Here is a 19,649-nt window from a genome sequence, read left to right as displayed (position 1 = left end):
CATGAAAGAAAACCCAAAGACAGATAATGTTTTTAAAAAGAAATATTATTTTTACACAACGTTCCAAAACAAGTGTGGAAGACTTTAGGTTTCCATAAGGGGAAAAGCAGATTTCTCTCAAGAGAGCGTCAGTGAATTTTCTGATGTTTTAAATTTTCAAATTATTTTGGCATTAAAAGTTTCAACTTCTTGATGTATATGTAGTGCACAATGACCTACATATTTTTATGGACAATCTAACCGCATTGAACATGCTGGAATCACAGACAATGTCAACAAATCTGATTCCAACAGGAAACTGCATCCTCTGCATGATCATTTCTGTAATCCCCTTTCAGTTAAAGGCTGTGGAAATCACTAAACAAAAGAAAGTTGCAGTAACGTCCTGGGTACCTTAATCAACATTCATGAAAGACCCTATTGACAAACACAGTGGAAAGTAGGTCCCCACTCTAATCAGTTATCAGTTCTGAGAGGGATCTGGGGCCAACAGGAGCTGAGAGCCAGCCAGGTTCGATAACATATCAGCCTCATGCGTCAGAACAGGTTGGGATAAAATCGCAGACCTTCTACTGAATCGTCTCGGCACAAGTGACCCATTTTTTCAGCTAATAACAACCTGTAAAAGAGAGCGAAACATCAAAATAACGAGGAGACACTTGAGGGATGAATTATTGATGAAATAAGGAAAAGGATGTCTCCTGTACCTTTCTTTAGCAAGGAGAACTGTCAGTCCCAACAGCTTGGCAAACTCTTCAGCTGTGAGGGAGCCTTTATCAGACACCTGGGAAAGGCAAAAGAGAAGGAAACCTCAAATGGATTCCCACTTAAACCACCGCTCAGTATTGCAAAATCCTCATTATCACAATGCACTGACTGAAGCATTTTATTTTATTTATTATTTTTTTTCTGTATTTATTTAAACAAATTAAAGTCTAAATAATCTACAGTACAGTAGCAACTACCATGCTATATAAATATTTTATACTTTAAATAATACATCATTTTGTCATCGTTTTTTTTGCATTATGTTAATGACCATTTTTTGCAAACATTTTTAATGGTTACTTAATATTTTAATGGCTTCATTTTCTTTGCGCAAAATCTGATTTCTGATTCTTATTTTAGAGTGAAATATGACCCAGTTATGATCTTCTTTCGTGAGATTCCCCCATATACCAAATCTAATGGCTGAAACTATGTGAATACAGCAATAATTGCCATCTCATGTCAAATGATTTTCAAATATTCTTGCTTTGTTTTTTCGAACATTCCTCTGCTTTACCACATCTGTCTTGGACTCTTCAGGGATGGAAATTTCTAATCTGACACGCCTCACGTTCCAGCTCTTTGACCTAAAACACCACCCCCAGACACATCTGCTAGCTGTGTCTTGTTCAAAAACACTTTGAAGGTGGTTCATTTCATGCAATTTCTATGAGAATGAAATGGGAACCTTCTCTCACTCTCCTGACCACAACCATTAAATATAAGAGGAAGAAATTGGCTGTACATGTTTGTGGTTATACATCTGATCCAATTTCTACTCTAATAACCCATAATTAAACATGACAGAAAGTTTCTGCATGATGTTTGAATAGCCACATAAGTGATTTCACAGATGGGGAAAATGATGGCATGACACTCACGTTATCTAGAGCTGAGGCAATCATTTCCTCTTCACTGTGGGACTGGAGTTGAACCACCATCACCCCGCTGTCAAATACTCGCAACCTGACAGGGAAAGAAAAATTTTGTTTTTGTTGCTGGTTACTTAAGAACCCAACAAGACATTACTGCTTCATAATCTAATTGTATGCAACCAAACTGTGGTTTCTGAGTCAAATGGTTGTTTTCTTTTGAAAGGTGGAAAATGCAGCCAACAGACAGAGGGCGGACATGGGTCCTGAAAACAGGAAGTCTGCCAGGAAGTGGCTGACCGATCTCAAGCTGACCCGCCTCTGCCTACAAAGCCTGGCTCGCACAGACACATGCACGTTCGATCACGTTTACTCACGCAAACACACATACAAATATAAATGCTCACACCCTTACCGTAGAGGAAGCTTCAGTGACTCAAACATCTTGCAGGCATTGACCAAGTCCTCCGGAGACAGAAGCTGAGAAGAAATTTGCAAAAGACAGGTCATACGTCTTGAAAGGATCCATCCAGAATTTTTTTCTTTCTAATATATAAATAACATTTCATATGAGGCATTTCAAAGAAATGTAATGACTCTAAAAATGCCAAGTGACATAACCATCAAATAAAAAGGTAAAAAAAATCTTTTCCTTACAGTTTAAATGTGAGCGTACACATCTTAATCATTATTTTCAAAATGGTTTTTACATATATACTTACATTCAAAAGTTTAGGGTCAGTATGATTTTTTTTCTTTTATTCAGCAAGGATGCATTAAATTGATCAAAAGTCATTTATTATGTTACAAAAGATTTCTAATTCAAATAAATGCTTATATTCATCAAAGAATCCTGAAAAAAATAAATCACGGGTTACACAAAAATATTAAGCAGCAGAGTGCAAAAAATGTTTCTTGAGCAGCAAATCAGCATATTAGAATGATTTCTAAAGGATCATGTAACACTGAAGACTGGAGTAATGATGCTAAAAATTCAGCTTTGAATAAGTTACATTTTAAAATGTAATTTGAATATTTAATAATATTAATATAGAAAATGGTTATTTTAATAAATTGAACATTTTTATTGTATTTTTGATCAAATAAATGCAGCCTCGCTGAGCATGAGAAACTTCAAAAATAGTTTTAAAAATCTTACCAACCACAAACTTTTTAAAGTGGTGTATTTTTCTATGTAAAATGTTTTTATTATGTTATGTTAATATTTTGAAATTTTTTTTATTTATAAATATTAGGTTTTGGGGAGTAAAACCACAAGACGTTTTAAATCCTGAACTAGCTTTGCTGTGATAAAATGGTCAAATTATCATAGATTTGCATGTTGTTTGCAGCATATGACCTTGATTTGGCAGATAAAATGTTTTTCAAACATAAGCATACAATTGTTTTGTTAATAATTTACTCCCATGTTTTTAAATAAAATTTTCTGAAGATGTATTAAAAGGTGTTCCAACAGCTACCAATGTGTGAAAAAAAGAGAAGAAAAGGGAACAGAACAGGGCTGCGTAGATCCTAGAATCATTGCCACCTCTACGAATAAACTTGAGAAACACATTTTTGAGTCAACACACACACACGCACACACAAAACATAACCCCCACTACCCCTAAAGCCACCAGAAAAACCTTTAAAAAAAAGTAAATAAATAGTAAATAAAATAAATAAATATACATCTACACACTACCATACAAAAGTTCCATCCAGATAGCAAAATTCTCTGTTTTTACTGTTATTTCTATTCCTTATGTTCTATTTTTATTATTCTTTTTTATGTAAAGCACTTTGAATTACCATTGTGTATGAAATGTGCTATACAAATAAAATTGCCTTGCCTTGCCTTGCCTAAACATATGTACATACATAAAAAAGAAAATAGAACAAGAAAAGACTCTCTCTACCCCCATAGTTGTCTAATCAGGAGGTCCTGATGTTTTTTTTATAATATAAATGTGTAAATTCAATTTGAGTTTGTTCTAATGTTAATACAGTTAGCATACCCCAGAGATGAACCTGAGAGCTAGTTGAAAATTTGTTTAAAAAAAAAAAAACCGCTGTGACATCGTCATATATATGCAAACACAACCAATGCTATCATGCTGTGATTTCATCTAAGAGTTTGCTCTCTATTCTCCAGATGGCTGTTCCATCATCAGCTTCACTCTTAATGCTGCTGGGAAGGAGATCAGGATCAGATCTGATTAACTCTATGAAAAGAAGCACTGATGCTGCTGTCTTGATTGTAGCTGTCCAGGTTCATCTTACCTCCATCCCACGGGCTCTGTTCACCAGACAGTACACTTCAGTGAGGGCCATCATTCCTCCACGCTCCTACAGAGACAGTAATAATAAAGATCATGAAGTCTAAGGAAGGAAGGATAATATTGACATAATAAACAGAGCAATTCCAAGATGGTCCTCGCACCATTGGTGCTCGGGCCCTAATGACATACTGTAAGACAAAATGTACAGCCAGCTGATCATTATTGCAAATTAAACCCCAACAAAGTGATGATTTTGAGATAACGATGAGCTGACTGTACATTATCATGATTAATACAGCTACTCACCAAATAAATCAACAAACAGATATGAAATATTAAATTCAGTTGCAATGACTGTACTAAGAAGAATATACTATATCTACACACCACCATACAAAAGTTTGGGGTCAATAAGATTCAATGTTTTTAAATGTTTTTGAAGTCTTTTATTCAAGGCTGCATTTATTTGTCATAATAAACACAGTAATATTGTGAATTGTTGTTACAATGTGAAAATTGTTTTCTAATTTAATTCATTTTAAAATGTAAATTATTCCTGTGATGACAAAGCTGAATTTTCATTCTAATTATTCTAATATGCTAAAACCCCAAACTTTTGAACAGTTGTGTATATGCAAATATACAATATATATAGGGCTACTACACCTATACAGGTCTATGTAAAACTATTTGATAATCATGTTTCATAGAAATCATAGAGATGCATATAAACACACACAGTTTACTACCTCCAGTGGTGCTTGCAGCATGTCTCCCAGCTGTTTGGCGAGTTGGATGTGGTACTGTGTGCCTGAGCCGTGTGTCTCTCTGGTCACTGGGTTGGCTATACCCATACTCAGCAAATAAGACTTGAAACGGATGGTCTGTCAGAAGGCACACAAAACAAACATGACTAATTTAATTGTAGCTCTACACTAAATATAATAGCTCATTTCTAAATAAATGCAGGCTGTTGTAGCCAACTAACAACGCTGCAAAATTCTAACAGCCAGTTTTAGCATTTGAACTTCAACATTTCTACAGAACAAGATCAATCTACTCTTATTTAGATGTGCCAACATTCTTTCCCTCATCTGATTGTGGACTTCTGTAATAACAGGTCATTTTCTGTCCAATAAATATTTATATGTGTCCATTTGGATGCAATCCTGCACTTATGCACCATATGCGCTCTGATTGGAGGATCTCAATCCTGGCTGCTTTTCAGCTCGATTCTAGGTTCTATTTGTGTCACTATCTCATTTCCCGGCCCTTGACGTCCCTGTGCAAAGTGTACGTTGTGAGTGACCGGGATTTCTGAGCTCTGTGTGGATTATACTGCCAATGTTTTCCAAGCTTTGGATTTATAGACACCCCACTGATCCCGAGAAAATGACACAGATACTTACATGATCAAATGAATTAATTTATTCAAAAGAGAATGATTGATATCTACCCTATTATATGTGTACATGTGCATAAGGAGGATAAATAAATAAAAACAGATAGCTATAACAATACACATAACAGCTGTTATCTACATGTAATCTAAGAAAGCCTATTAACTTAAGCAGGATAAAAGCAGTAATAGACTTTGAGGTGGAAACGGCCTTATAAAAAGGAGACAACATCCACTTACAAGTTCATATGTGTAATTACACTACCATTCAAATGTTTGGGGTCGGCAAGAAAAAAAAATAAAAAATACTTTTATTATTTAAATTGATTAAAAGTGACAGTAAAGACATTTATAATGTTACAAAATATTTCTGTCAAATAAATGCTTTTTTTTTTAACTGTCTATTTATTAAAGTATCCTGAAAAAAATTAATCACAGCTTCCAGAAAAATATTAAGCAGCACAACTGCTTTCAATGTTTTCAACATTGATAATAATAAGAAATATTTCTTAAGCACAAAATCAGCATATCAGAATGATATCTGAAGGATCATGTGACACTGAAGACTGTTGAAAATTCAGCTTTGCCATCACAGGAATAAATTCAATTTTAAATTATTTTCAAATCAAAAACAGTTATTATAAATTGTAATAATATTTCACAGTATTACTGTTTTACTGTATTTTTTTATCAAATAAATGCAGCCTTGGTAAGCACTTTAAAACATTTTTAAAAAAGCTTACTGCCCCAAACTTTTAAATGGTAGTAAATAAAATCCAGTATTTGACTGGCTAATGCCAAATATCTCAACCAATCAATTTTTTTGTCGTTGTTGTTGTTTTATTTTTGCTCTTTTTTCCCAGTGAAACACTGGTGCGTCAGAATAATCAAGCCCCTTAGGGTCTTTAAGCTCACCTCATCTTCTGTGATGTCACCCTGTTTGTCTTTGATTTTGTTAGCAATGGATCTGGACAGCTCCACCATCTCTTTGGCCTGCAGGGGAAGATAGTGAGACGCTGAAACAAGACTGATAAACCTGACCATGGCTGTATTCTGCCTGACAACAGGGCAACCCACCGACCTACTGAGTGACTGACCTTTTCCATTAGTTTACTGAGATCTTCAAAGGCCTGAAAGAAGAGACAGATATTAGAATGGAAACTTGAAAAAGATGATATCCAAAACCTTTATCAAGAGCCAAAATCACCTGTAAATCACTGGGTGTGCCCACACCTAACAGGATACCCCACTGCTGTGCACTCTCTTTTTATCTCCCATTATAGCTGTGCCAGGAAGCTAATCAGAGCTATTAGGTCATCTAACATTAAACACAGGGTGCCGTTTTCTTTCAACATCAGGGGCCCTTCAAAAGGGGGCCACGGCGCCCAGTGCCTGATTGTGGCCACAGCTTTCCTGATTATCAAAGGCTAGTATCCCAGAGCTCTTTAGGTTAGATATGACAACCCGTCAGACTGTTTCTCTTTCTTACCTCAGAAATGTTTTTATCTGTCTCTTTTCTTTTCTCCTCCAACTTCCGTTCAATACCCACAATGCCCACTGCGCGTGTCCTTCCTGCCTACCGAACCATAGAAAAAAAGAATAGAAAAAAATGAGCCATACACACGCACAAACAATAACAAAAAAAACATGCAAACAAATAACAAAGGAACAGGAAGGAAAGGGTTTGACCAGGTTTCAGTGTTTCAGGGCCACTGCCTGTTCTTTACAAAACACAATCTTTAAACAACTGCCATACAAATGTGAAAGTTGTCTTTCATATATAATAAACCAATATAACTAAAGTAAAACAACATACACTACCGTTCAAAAGTTTGGGGCCGGTACGATTTTTTAAAAATGTTTTTTTAAAGAAGTCTCTTATGCTCACTAAAACTGCAATTATTTGACCAAAAATACAGTAAAAACAGCAATATTGTGAAATATTATTACAATTTAAAATAACTGCTTTATATTTGAATACATTTATTCATTTATTAGAAATAATTCTAATATGCTGATTTGGTGCTCAAGAAACATTTCTTATTATCAGTGTTAAAAAAAGTTGTGCTGCTTAATATTTTTGGGGAAACTATGATACATTTTTTAAGGATTCTTTGATGAATAGAAAGTTCAAAACAACAGCATTATATATATATATATATATATATATATATAAAAAAAAAATATATATATACCCAAACTTTTGAACAGTAGTGTATTTGAACAGCATTATGTGATAAAATAGAAATATTAAATAATCAAAAAACAAATTACATGTATAACAATTACTAAAACTTTAACTAAAATTAAATACTAAGAGTATAATAAAAGCTAATTCAAAATAGTATAGTATATAATACAAAAATTGGATGGTTTTACACATAAATATTTACAAAAACCACGTATATATATATATATATATATATATATATATATATAATAAAAAAAATAAGTTATGTATCATTCAGAGTCTGAGCTGACCTTGGGTCCTGTTCCTGTGGGGATCGGCTGTGAGACGGGTGTATTCTCCCATCGCTTCTGAGTCATCTCTTCTGTTAGACGTCTGTAAAACTACACACCAAACACAGCACAAGTTATGTTATTTACAACTTCCTAACATCTCATCTGCTTTGTTTACTGTCTAAATGTCATGACTGCTTATTGCTTATGCCGCAAACTGTATTAAGCCAGATTTAGTGGAGTAATAAGCTCTACGCATCATCTCAGTTGAAATATTTCTGTGACATCACTCCTTCAGTTACTGACCTCAATCTGCCCATGTTCCTTGAAGGACAGCTTTATATAAGAGTACTTGCTCTTCTGGTAGGGGCCAGGCTCCTTATTTTCAGGGCATGGATGCAGGTGAATGACAATCTTGGCACTGCAAGGTTTGAAAAGTAACATTTTAGTTTTAATATATAGATTAAAAAGCAGATTTACGGAGTGTAGCTTCCAATGTTATTATGACATGTTCCATATGTCAGATGTATTAATTGCATGCCGATGTTACAGTGCAGTCACCTCTTTCCGATGCCTGCTGCTTGCTCCTCAAAGAATATGACCTGTGACAAGGGTATGCATATACAGCATTCCTACAGAACAACATATTAGAGATATCAAAAAATGCAAGCAAATACACTGTGCTCTCAAATGTGCTTCGTTTAAAGCAAAAGGACATTTTAAAGAGGGAGAAAAGATACTGGAAATATACTGAAGATGACATTACATGATTCTTCTGGTCTCTCCAGACTAAGCGATGGGTACTGAGAAGAACGACTCCCACATCAAGCTTAGCCTGTCAATGAAGAAACAAGGAAATCTATGAATTATGGAGCATTAACATACACCATTTATTCAAATAACGCATATCTTAATATTGTCTTCTGGGTAACACTTTACAAAAAGGTCTAATTTAATGTTAATGTATTAAAACTAGCATGAACTAAAAATTAACTATATATATATATATATATATATATATATATATATATATATATATATATATATACAACATTTAACAATACTTGTCAACGTTAGTTAATAAAAAACACAATTCTTCATTGTTTATTCATGTTAGTTCACAGTGCATTAACTAATGTTGACAAACAGAACTTTTAACTTTAAAAACGTATTATTAAATGTTGAAATTAACATTAACTAAGACTAATAAATGCTTTGGAAGTATTGTTCATTGTTAGTTCAAGTTAACTAATGTAGTTATCTAATGTCAACAAATGAAACCTTATTGTAAAGTGTCAGTTTTCTGTATTATACAATTTAGAATTCTAAAAAATTGAATTGTCCTTTTAACAGCATTAATAAGCAACATGAAAGCTGCATGATCTAAACTATAGTTGTGTTTATCTATAATGTTATGCATCATTGTCAGGTCAGAATCTTCCACATGGTTGTCATTTTATAACTTTAAGTTGAATAAAATACCTTGTCTTCCCCATCGTAAAGTCTCACTCCTCTTTGTTGGATTACTAACGTTTCGTTCATCTCAAGGAGCCCATTTGTCCACACAAATCTGTCCATTTTACCAAAACAACAAAACAAAAGTGAATAACAAAACTAGAGCATATTATATGTGAAGCTACAGCTGTTTACTTCCGCTTAGATGTTCGAAAATGCGCCTGTCTCAAAAATAGGACAATTCATTGAAAACTTAATTCTCCGCAGTCACCAAATTGCTTTTAATGTGTTATATAAAGTCCTAGAAATACAATTAATAATATAATTTTTTGCAGTTTTCAAATTGTGAGAATTTTATACATACATATATTTTTTCGTTATCGTTACAAGCTTATCAATATATTTGACAAAACGAAAAACAACAATAGAGTTAACATATAGTTAATAAATTATAAATAATTTACAAAATGGCATTTATTTAAAATAAAAATGTCCAAATCCTATTGAGGCGCATTTAGAAACAGACTCTTTCATGTCGGGGTCCTGACAAAGAAAGTCGCACACGAACTGCAGCCTTTAGCATCTCTGCTAAACCGCAACAAACTGCGAAGCAATATCAAAATAAGCAATATTAGAGCGTGAACTATGATCTTCAATCACTTTAGCGATTTTTTTAATTGTACAAGCATGCTAAAAGACTTGCATGTCTGTGAAGAATTATGCATATGAAGAGTGTGTGGATTTAGCACTGGGCTATTGTTGTTCCTCATGTCAATAATGCCAGCCTGCACTTAAAGAGACCGCCAGCCTTCTGTTGCACCCGCTGAACCTTTTCGAAAAGATTCTGGATTCACTAAAAGGATATATTATATGCAGAAAGTCGATGAATTCAAACAACAGTGCTGTAAATAATTAAAAGGGGTTAAGTTACTGCATGAAGTTTCCTATCAGCAGGTGAATGAAGGATTGTCATTGAGATGCTGTAAGAGGGATTGATAATCAATACAGTGATCAGAGCAGCGACAGAGAAGATGGACAAGAAATCCTTTGATATCGTTTTGGACGAAATCAGAAAGGTACCGTTTGTTTTTACAGAACAATTGATCTGTTCTGAAAGGAGGCAGTGGTGATCAGTATGGTTGATTATTATTATTGAATAAGCAAAGAAAGTATAACATTAATATTGACACAATTTCCTTTGCTCTGAAGTGTGTTTTGACAGATCAACGAATCAAAGCTATAGAACAGGTTCATGGGTATTTCTCCAGTGAACAGGTATGTTGACACAGTAACACCATGGAATGGTAATTCTGCAGTATTTTACACCTGCTTACCTGTCAAACTTCCTTCTTCAGGTTATTGACATTTTGAAGTACTTTTCCTGGGCAGAGCCCCAGATAAAGGCTGTCAAAGCCTTGCAACATGTAAGAATTCTTCTGCTTTTTCTTTTTTTTTTATCCACAATTTTGTGACATAATTTAACCACACAACATGTTTTTTTTTTTTTTTTTTTTGTCTGCAGAAAATGGTTGCAATTCCAACAACAAAGGCTGCAAATATCCTAAATTGTTTCACATTCTCAAAGGACAGAATTATTGTACTGGAACTCATAGCTCTGTAAGTTACACTCAACAGAAATTAAACGCATCGGCAAATATCCATACAAATCAAATATATTCAAGCAATGCAATATATAATGTATATTTGTAGAAATATTTCTGATGCCCAAAACTACCGTCCTGTGGAGGACGCGTTCCGTATTCACCTCTCTGAGAAGAAACGTGCAAGAAGAATCCTAGAGCAGGTAAAACTTTCTCATTTAAGTGGATTTTGAAGTTTCTAGATTGTATTGAATGAATGAGGATTTTAATGCACTCAATGTCTGTAATTTGTTCAGGTGTGTAAAGTGGGATGTAAAGCTCCAGTGGCGATGATTTCATCCTGTGGGATGATCCCAGGGAACCCTTATCCCAAAGGCAAACCCAGCCAGGTCACTGGAACATTCCCTGTGAGTTCCTTTACTTCATAAATATATTTAAATGCATACTGTGTAATTTGGCTATTTAAATTAATTGTGGCTTTTATTGAAACTTTCAAGGGAATTCCTGCCAAAAAGGATGGAGAGGATTCAACCCTGGATGGAAAGGGCATTGCTGCGCGCATACTCGGACCAAGCAAACCGGTATGTTTTACTGACCAGGCGTTACTGCCCAAACATATTTATTCTTTAAAAGCTTCATTAATGGCAAAGAATGTCATCATGTTATCTTGGATAATGGATGGGTCTCTTTGATATCATAACGTTATCTGCCCTTTTATTGCATCCATTTCTATTTTTCCAACAGTCACCATCAACATACAATCCACACAGACCTGTGCCGTATCCTATTCCACCATGTCGGCCACATGCCACCATTGCTCCAAGTAAGGCCCTTTTTCTTCAGATTAGAAAAGAAAAAATTTAAAAGATAAGTTGTTTGGGAAATTATCTTCCTAATGGACAAGAAATGTGGAGTAGACCATGTATATGCCAGCAGTGTGTCTGTGTACAATATGGAAGTGGATGCAGAATGTTCTTACCCTCTTCTCTGGATGCTGCTCAGGTGCGTACAACAACGCAGGTCTGGTGTCATTGGGTGGGGTCATCACTGCCAGTGTGCCACCCCCACCCTACCGAGCCACTCCCAATTTGGCAGGTACAATGTGCAGTTGCTGTTGCTAGCACTGTGTGCTGCCTTTAGCAGCTGCGACGGCAATGTAGACGCTACCTCACCATGGCATGCTCTAAATCTGCACCTATAGCATGCAGTATGATCATGCTTAAAACTCTCTCTCCAGGGCATTCTTTACTGATCTTTACTGGTCATTTCCATTTGCTACAACTGATTATAGAGAGTACAAATTCTAGATTGCATATTATTGTAACTTGTCATGCTCACTAAGCAGTATTTCAGATTTTCCGAAATCTATGTGTGAAAGCAAAGTTCCGACCAAAATACAATTTTTAAATCTTTATGTAGAAGATAATGTTTTAGACTTAGTAATATGCCTAAATCTAACGTTATAAGTATTCTTGTTATGAAAGGTCCAGGGGATGAGTGGAAATTTTGTATTGAATCCAGAACGCTTCTTTGCCTAAATGCTTTTATCACAAGGGGGCACTGTGTCATATATTTTCAGCCAATGTTTAACCCTTGTGCAAAAAAGTTACACTTAGGTCCATAATGGACAAAAATGTCCATGCCAAAAAACTGTCATAGAAATATGATTTATTAATATTTTTTCCACTTTCACTGATGTCAATTTTTTAACCAGCATCTGTTCTTTCCATAGATACCAAACATTCATTAATTTTAAGAACTTTAACCCTTTAAATGCTGGTTTGTTTACATAATGCCATAGGTGTTTTTTTATGAAAAAATTAAAAATAGTCGTTTATTTTAAACCAAATGCTAAGCAGAATTTTTTTTCTTTGCTTATTAGATTCTTGGGTGGGTCAATGAAGAACAACAACATTAATTTTTTAATAAGGCATTTATATTTTTTATGTAGTGTCAGATTTTTTACAAAAACTAACACTTAGGTCCATAATGGACAAAAACGTCCATGCCAAAAAACTGTCATAGAAATATTATATATTAATATTTTTTCCACTTTCACTGATGTCAATTTTTTAACCAGCATCTGTTCTATCCATAGATACCAAACATTCATTCATTTTCAGTATTTTAACGCTTTACAAATCGGTTTCTTTACATCCTCGGCTTCTAATGCACCTGTGTGCTCACTGTCAGTAGGCAGCACTAGCTTCAGAGCGTCCTCTGCTGAGTAACCTCTCTTCAAACAATGAAATGATCAAACCCTCAAGCACCACATATTTATAGGTTTGGCTGTGGGGACACCTGTGTGAACTCAAACTTTGTATAAAATCTACCAGATTAAAAAAATCAGCATTTTCTTGTGGTGAAAACTAAAACAATGTGTTTAGAGGCTTCTGAACTTCTACTTCAAATTCAGGCGTACCTTTTATCTCCGTACAAAAACAATAACAAGTGAAAAAGTGCAATCAAGGGTTAAGATGCGTGTTTGGTCGAAAAAGAAAAACCTCAAAGCCTTCTTTGACCTTTTTCATAGTTTTCACATGGTCCTATGACCCTGCCAAGGGTGTGACTCATACATGGAGTGGGATTTTTGATTGCCAGTACGATATAATTTCTTTCAAACTAATTACACACATTAAATTTTCAGTAAACACATGCAAACTACACTCTTGACATCCTTACCAATATACCCACACAATTATAGCTGCATTATTTTTCAAATTGACTCTATTATAGACTATAATATGCATAAGCAGAAAACACAAATAAAGCGAGTATTTCTTTTATATGCCAAATTTGAAAATATGGCACAATATAGTAAAAAATGGTAAAAATGTAAAATTTGAAGCCTTGCCAATAGAATGAATGCCTATTTGCAAATATTGTATCATTTTATAGTCAAATGGCCCTGGGTTAAAAAATTGCAGTTTTAATGGGTTTCAATGTGAACATTTTTGTCCTTAAGGTCCTGAGTGTGAGTATTTTTTTGTACGGAGGGTAAAATTGATTTTTTGAAGGAAATTAGGGTAAAATATTAAAATTCCAATAAAAATAAACACCTGAGCCAAAATTCATGTAGTTGGCATTAACAAAGGCACAATAATAACAAAAAACAAAACTGCAATGGACAAAAATGTCCATAAGGTTGCACAAGGGTTAAAGCATGAATGCTTGCTGTGCTGCATTGCGCATCTTATGGTGCAGCTAGAAGATTGGGACATTTCCTGAATTCTCTCTTGCTTTCTTTCTAATGCGTCTAACACTAATAAACTTAGATGCATGTGGTGCCTGTGTCTAAATTTAATGGGGCTTTCTTCCTTTTAATATTTCTTTATGCTGATTGTTTCATATTTCCAGGTTACAGCCGACCTGTCAATCAACAAAATCCAACCTCCAGCATCTCTGGCACAACTGCTATTTCTCCTCATAACTCCACCCCATCTACTCCTGTCACCCCCCAGCCTCAGCCTACCACACCAATCACTCCAGTTTTCCCAGGCATGGTCCCATCCCAGAACCCTGTGACCCCCTCCCCAACTCCTGCGCCCTCACCCTCAGTCATCAAAGGTCCACCTGTCCCAGCTGGCTCTCCCCAAGTTTCCTCTAACTCCAGTGGCCACAATACACCAGTTCCCTCTCCATTCCCTGGCATGCCCCCTTCTGGTAGAAACACCCCTTCAGTCATCAAAAGTCATACCCCATCTGGAACACCCTGTGGTACACCCGGGCCGAGTACAAGCATCCCTCCTTCTCCCTTCCATAATGCACCCCGTTCTGAAACACCTTCCGGTGGCCTCACACCTACTCCCAGGGCGACTGGCGACCCCTTGACTACTCATGGAGCGATGGGATTACCCTCAAAGAAGGGTTACCCACCTTCCTCAGATTCCCAGTCAGCACTTCCATTCCCTGGCACTCCCTCTACCCAGTCACATTCAGTTATTCGTAGTTACACACCCTCAGGAATGTCCTCTCTCACTCCTGGACGCTCAACTCCCAGCATGCAAGGTGTTGGAGGATTACCAGTGGCTCCTGCTGCTCCTAGTCCTAAGCCCTCTCCAGGACTGACCTCCCAGGCAGCCATGAGTAGTCCTGCTTTCTTTAGTGAGCAACATGCCAACTCCATGGCCCGGCATGGTGGAGGTAGTGGAAGCAACAGTCCTGTCCCTTCCGCATTCAAAGGTCCCTCCCGCTCTGGCACCCCTTCTCTTAGCTCTCTAGTAATGTCTAACTCTGCTGTCCTTTCCCGACCTGTGGGCATGGCCCATGGTGCTGCCTCGCCACAGTCTTCTTTACCCAGCTCTGTAGCTGGACTGCACAGTCTTTCCTCGGCTCTGGGCTCTCAGTCTGGAAGCAGCCCTGCTCCACATTTTACAGCAATGTCTCCTTTTTCTGGAGCCCAGTCCTCCATTTCCACCCCATCCACTCCTACTCCTCCAGTCTCATCTGTATATTCTGGTCTGGCTCACTCTAGTGCTCCCACTCCCTCCCCGTTTGGCCTAGGATTGACCACAGCTCCCTCCGTGTTCCCGGGTCTTCCTCCCGGCGCAAACCCTGGCTTCCCAGGTTTTGGAGGGTCAGGGTCCCCTGCAGCAGGTAGTCCAGTGCTGTCCTCCTTAATGGGGCTTCCAGGAGCCTCTTCATCAGTAGCCACCGTTGCACCTCTCCAGGCGGCAGCAGTCGCAGCGGCCGCTGCAGCAGGAGTCCCCTCCTCTTCTCCTGTGCTTCCTGGATTCGCCTCTGCATTCAGCTCTAACTTCAACCCTGCTCTGGTTGGCCAGGCTGGGTATGTTTTTTTTCTTATGTTTAATTACTCTGCATGATCATCTGAATTGTCTGTAATATGGAAACTACTGTTCGAAAATCTAGTGAGCTGCCACTTAGCCAGCAATATAGGTGCACTATTCTACACAAAGGCTTTTCCAAAATGTAGGATGCATAATTATTTTTAAAGGTGCCCTAGATTCAAAAATTGAATTTACCTCGGCATAGTTAAATAATAAGAGTTCAGTACATGGAAATGACATACAGTGAGTCTCAAACTCCATTGTTTCCTCCTTCTTATATAAATCTCATTTGTTTAAAAGACCTCCGAAGAACAGGCGAATCTCAACATAACACCGACTGTTACATAACAGTCGGGGTGTACGCCCCCAATATTTTCCAGCCCATGTTCCCAACATTATGAAAGGCATTATGCTGCGTTCACGTCACCTCGTATTTACCGGATTCTTGAAATGACAACACGTGACATTATATTCGGAGCTGTTCACGTCCTTGGACTGGGAATTATGCGTTTCCATGGCACCACTATCAAAGCCTAAATGAATCTACAGCGGTCAGGTGGTACAGCGGCCACGTGGTACATGTGGGAGCTTTCAGAAAACTCTGTAAGCTGTCTGAAAAAGCTGTAATTACGAGCTCTACGAGGACGTGAATGCTTTTTACAAGCTAGAATCTCGTAACTACAGGAATTATGAGGCCGCGTGAACGCACCTTTAGACAAGTGCAGAACGTCTGGATCTGTGCAGAGACTTCGGTAAAGTTGGTTTTATATTCGCACATTCGGACTTCTGATAAATTCAGACTTTCCAATAAATGTGCAATAAATTAATGTTTGCGAATTTTAAGCAGCGACGTGATATTGACAACCAACGATTGTCAACTTACAACATTTTTCACAGTCGATCAAAATAGGCAAGTATTGTTTTAATGGCATATTTACTTGTGAATGTCCACTGAATGTCCAATGTAGTGTGATTGACAAGGCTATTGAATACGGATGTCCGAATGTGCGAATATAAAACCAACTTTACCCAAGTTGTGCAGAGCTGAATCAACAGACTAGGTAAGCAAGCAAGGACAATAGCAAAAAATGGCAGATTGAGCAATAATAACTGACATGATCCATGATAACATGATATTTTTAGTGATATTTGTAAATTGTCTTTCTAAATGTTTCGTTAGCATGTTGCTAATGTACTGTTAAATGTGGTTAAAGTTACCATCGTTTCTTACTGTATTCACGGAGACAAGAGCCGTCGCTATTTTAATTTTTAAACACTTGCAGTCTGTATAATGCATAAACACAACTTCATTCTTTATAAATCTCTCCAGCAGTGTAGCATTAGCCGTTAGCCACGGAGCATAGCCTCAAACTCATTCAGAATCAATGTAAACATCAAAATAAACACTGTACTTACGCGATTAGACATGCTGCATGACAAACACTTTGTAAAGATCCATTTTGAGGGTTATATTAGCTGTTTGAACTTTTTTTATGTTGTTTAAGGCAAGTGCGAGCTCTTAGGGCGTGGAGCACCAGATTTAAAGGGCCACACACCCTGAATCTGCTCATTTCTAATTATGCCCCAAAATAGGCAGTTAAAAAATGAATTAAAAAAAAAATCCATGGGGTATTTTGAGCTGAAACTTCACAGACACATTCAGGGGACACCTTAGACTTATATTACATCTTTTAAAAAAAAGTTCTAGGGCACCTTTAAGTTATGCATACATTTCAATCCGTACTGAAAAGTAATAACAATAGTTCAATCTAATCACAAATGGACTATTTTATTCAGTACTTGTATGTTATCTATTTCCATTTCTAGAGTATTGTACTGTTAGCTTTGCAACATGCTAATGGCAAAAACTACTGGAATCAATTGTGTATACAGCCACTTTTAAGGTTTCATCTCACTAAGGATGCTGCCTTAGAAGGACTGTGTAGGCAGTAGTCAGTAAGGTGGGTCAATGGGAACATGTAATGTCAAACATTTTCCAGTTGATAAGCTCTCTGCCAAGTCCAAAGTCTGTACTTCTGTTCTTCATATTATCTGAGTAATATGCTTTTCTCAAAGAAATGATAAACCCAACAAAATAAACCATAACCACTAGAGTATTTTATGGTCATATGGCTGATTAACTTAAAGTTCAGATAGCAGATCTCCCATCAGCATATAACACGTGAATTATTGCTGCCAAGGGGTGTTGTAGTGAGCACATATGTCATTTGCTATAGTGTTTCAGATTGCACAGTTGACTTTAAATTTTTGAAACTACCTAACACTAGGGCTGGGCGATATATCGCATGAGATTGTCACGCGCATTTCGTCAGTAAAGCCGGTTCCCTGATTACCGCTAAATCGCCATCACCTGCTTTCAAATGGAGCGGCATTTAATAGACAGAGCCGTAGATCACTGAAAAGCCACGCAATATCGCGTTCATTATCGAAGGCGATTCATCTGCGATATGAACGCGATATTGCGTGGCTTTTCAGTGAACTACGGCTCTGTCTATTAAATGCCGCTCCATTTGAAAGCAGGTGATGGCGATTTAGCGGTAATCAGGGAACCCGCTTTCTGACGAAATGCGCGTGACAATCGCATGCGATATATCGCCCAGCCCTACCTAACACATTCATTCTCTTTGTGACAATATCATTTGAATTGCATTATTATTAGCCTTCTGTAATGTTGCTTAATGTGTTACTCAGGCTAACTGGAAGTCTCCAGGCCCCTGGAGGTGCAGCTTTCCCAGGGTTGCTGTCTTTTCCCCCAGGGATGCCCAGCTTCTCCACTACAGCATCCCCTGCTGCCCTCTCTGGTCTACACAACTCTGCCATGCAATCTGCGCTTTTGCAGGTAGAGCACACATGCTGTCTGTCTATCTACATTTATCAGACACTGCAGACTGCTAATTGATTATTAATAGGCCACTGGCTATTATCATTATACCTGTTATTATGATTATGAGCAAGATTTTTAGAAGAATTTGCTAATTTCAATTTCTTGTCTGTGATTGTAGGCTCACTCAGCATCAGCGCTGGACAATTACCCTCCCCAGCCGAATGGATTCACTAACTACCCTGCAACTGCTGGCTCGAGCTTCCCTCTGCAGCCTGGCCTGCACCCATCACTGGGCTGGCAGTAGCTCGCAATAAGAGGACAGGCATAACGAAAAAATATGTGACCGAAGTGTGTGCGAGTGAGTAAACAATGATGAACATTGTGGACTGTGCTTTCCTGCATGAAAAAAGGCGTGTCTTCAGGCAAACTAATGTGGCAGCTCTATTTTCCATTCATTTCCAGTCGAAGAAACTCAAATGTCTCAGATCGAGACATAAACTTGTGGTATAGTGCTCTGCATTAGCAGAACATCATTTTGATTTACTTCTGAGGGCTGGACTGTTGTCATATGTATTTGAAAGAATGAAATGAATACTATAATTATTTTTTTGGAGAGGTGGGGGGGGGGGTAAAAATAATTAGGGCTTAACTCTGTTTAAGTGTTACGATCATTTTGAAAAATGAATACTAAAATTAATTGCTAAAATAAATTTTAAATATACACCAGTAGATGAACTGTGAATAGTCTGGGTGTCTAAATTTTACTTTATTTTTTTTTATTATTTTTTTTTTGTTTAATGAAAGTAGTGAGTTAGCAGACATTTTTCTTTAGATGTTTGTCAATTACTGTACATGTAAATACCCTTTGAGATTGGGTAAATTAGATGTTTGCTCTTTGTACTGTAGCTTTTCTGGTTTTTATTTTTCCCCAAGTTACCTTGCAGATGTCTGTATAGGAGTTGACTGAGTTGCTTTTCAACTCCAAAGTGATTTTAGTGTTACAAATTTTACAATGTTGTGCAATTTTGTTGATATTAAAGGGTTAGTTCACCCAAAAATGAAAATTCTGTCATTAATTACTCATCCTCATTTCGTTCCACACCCGTAAGACCTTCGTTCATCTTCAGAACACAAATATATGATATTTTTGATAAAATCCGATGGCTCAGTGAGGCCTGCA

At 37.0% G+C, this 19,649-nt stretch overlaps 2 protein-coding genes across 3 annotated transcripts; one reads left to right on the top strand and one right to left on the bottom strand.

Moving 5' to 3' along the window:
- Positions 1-27: 27 nt before the first annotated feature.
- Positions 28-9,462, bottom strand: vps36 (vacuolar protein sorting 36 homolog). The gene is made up of 14 exons (XM_048178832.1): positions 9,264-9,462; positions 8,548-8,616; positions 8,343-8,413; positions 8,088-8,202; positions 7,803-7,892; positions 6,811-6,897; positions 6,419-6,451; positions 6,237-6,314; positions 4,672-4,806; positions 3,924-3,989; positions 2,056-2,120; positions 1,650-1,734; positions 708-784; positions 28-619 (listed from the first exon to the last, which is right to left on the bottom strand). The coding sequence occupies exons 1-14, from the start codon at positions 9,357-9,359 to the stop codon at positions 538-540; spliced, it is 1,149 nt and encodes a 382-aa protein (XP_048034789.1). The 5' UTR covers positions 9,360-9,462; the 3' UTR covers positions 28-537.
- A 287-nt stretch (positions 9,463-9,749) lies between these two features.
- On the top strand, positions 9,750-19,514 carry proser1 (proline and serine rich 1). Of its 2 annotated transcripts, XM_048178789.1 has the most exons (12): positions 9,750-10,312; positions 10,446-10,511; positions 10,592-10,660; positions 10,759-10,853; positions 10,947-11,040; positions 11,134-11,244; positions 11,335-11,418; positions 11,582-11,660; positions 11,840-11,932; positions 14,195-15,623; positions 18,337-18,484; positions 18,648-19,514. In XM_048178789.1, the coding sequence occupies exons 1-12, from the start codon at positions 10,268-10,270 to the stop codon at positions 18,771-18,773; spliced, it is 2,439 nt and encodes an 812-aa protein (XP_048034746.1). In that variant the 5' UTR covers positions 9,750-10,267; the 3' UTR covers positions 18,774-19,514. The 2 variants fall into 2 exon arrangements, with proteins under 2 accessions (XP_048034746.1, XP_048034755.1); XM_048178798.1 differs by lacking the exon at positions 11,840-11,932.
- The last annotated feature ends 135 nt before the right edge of the window (positions 19,515-19,649 follow it).

This window comes from Megalobrama amblycephala, linkage group LG2, assembly GCF_018812025.1.
Source record: "Megalobrama amblycephala isolate DHTTF-2021 linkage group LG2, ASM1881202v1, whole genome shotgun sequence".
In the NCBI taxonomy this organism is placed as follows: Eukaryota; Metazoa; Chordata; class Actinopteri; order Cypriniformes; family Xenocyprididae; genus Megalobrama; species Megalobrama amblycephala.
The sequence above is the reverse complement of the archived record's forward strand: the minus strand, read 5'-3'. Positions and strand labels throughout refer to the sequence as shown.

What these genes read in the sequence shown, in the direction of transcription:
- vps36 (XM_048178832.1), bottom strand. Translation starts at nt 9,359, where the DNA reads ATGGACAGATTTGTGTGGACAAATGGGCTCCTTGAGATGAACGAAACG. An exon ending in GTGACATCACAGAAGATGAG is followed by an intron (nt 4,807 to 6,236) that starts GTGAGCTTAAAG and finishes GCCTTCTGACAG; the next exon opens with ACCATCCGTTTCAAGTCTTA. An exon ending in ACAGAGCCCGTGGGATGGAG is followed by an intron (nt 2,121 to 3,923) that starts GTAAGATGAACC and finishes ATTTCTTCTCAG; the next exon opens with CTTCTGTCTCCGGAGGACTT.
- proser1 (XM_048178789.1), top strand. Translation starts at nt 10,268, where the DNA reads ATGGACAAGAAATCCTTTGATATCGTTTTGGACGAAATCAGAAAG. An exon ending in CAAGAAGAATCCTAGAGCAG is followed by an intron (nt 11,041 to 11,133) that starts GTAAAACTTTCT and finishes TAATTTGTTCAG; the next exon opens with GTGTGTAAAGTGGGATGTAA. An exon ending in TACTCGGACCAAGCAAACCG is followed by an intron (nt 11,419 to 11,581) that starts GTATGTTTTACT and finishes TTTTTCCAACAG; the next exon opens with TCACCATCAACATACAATCC.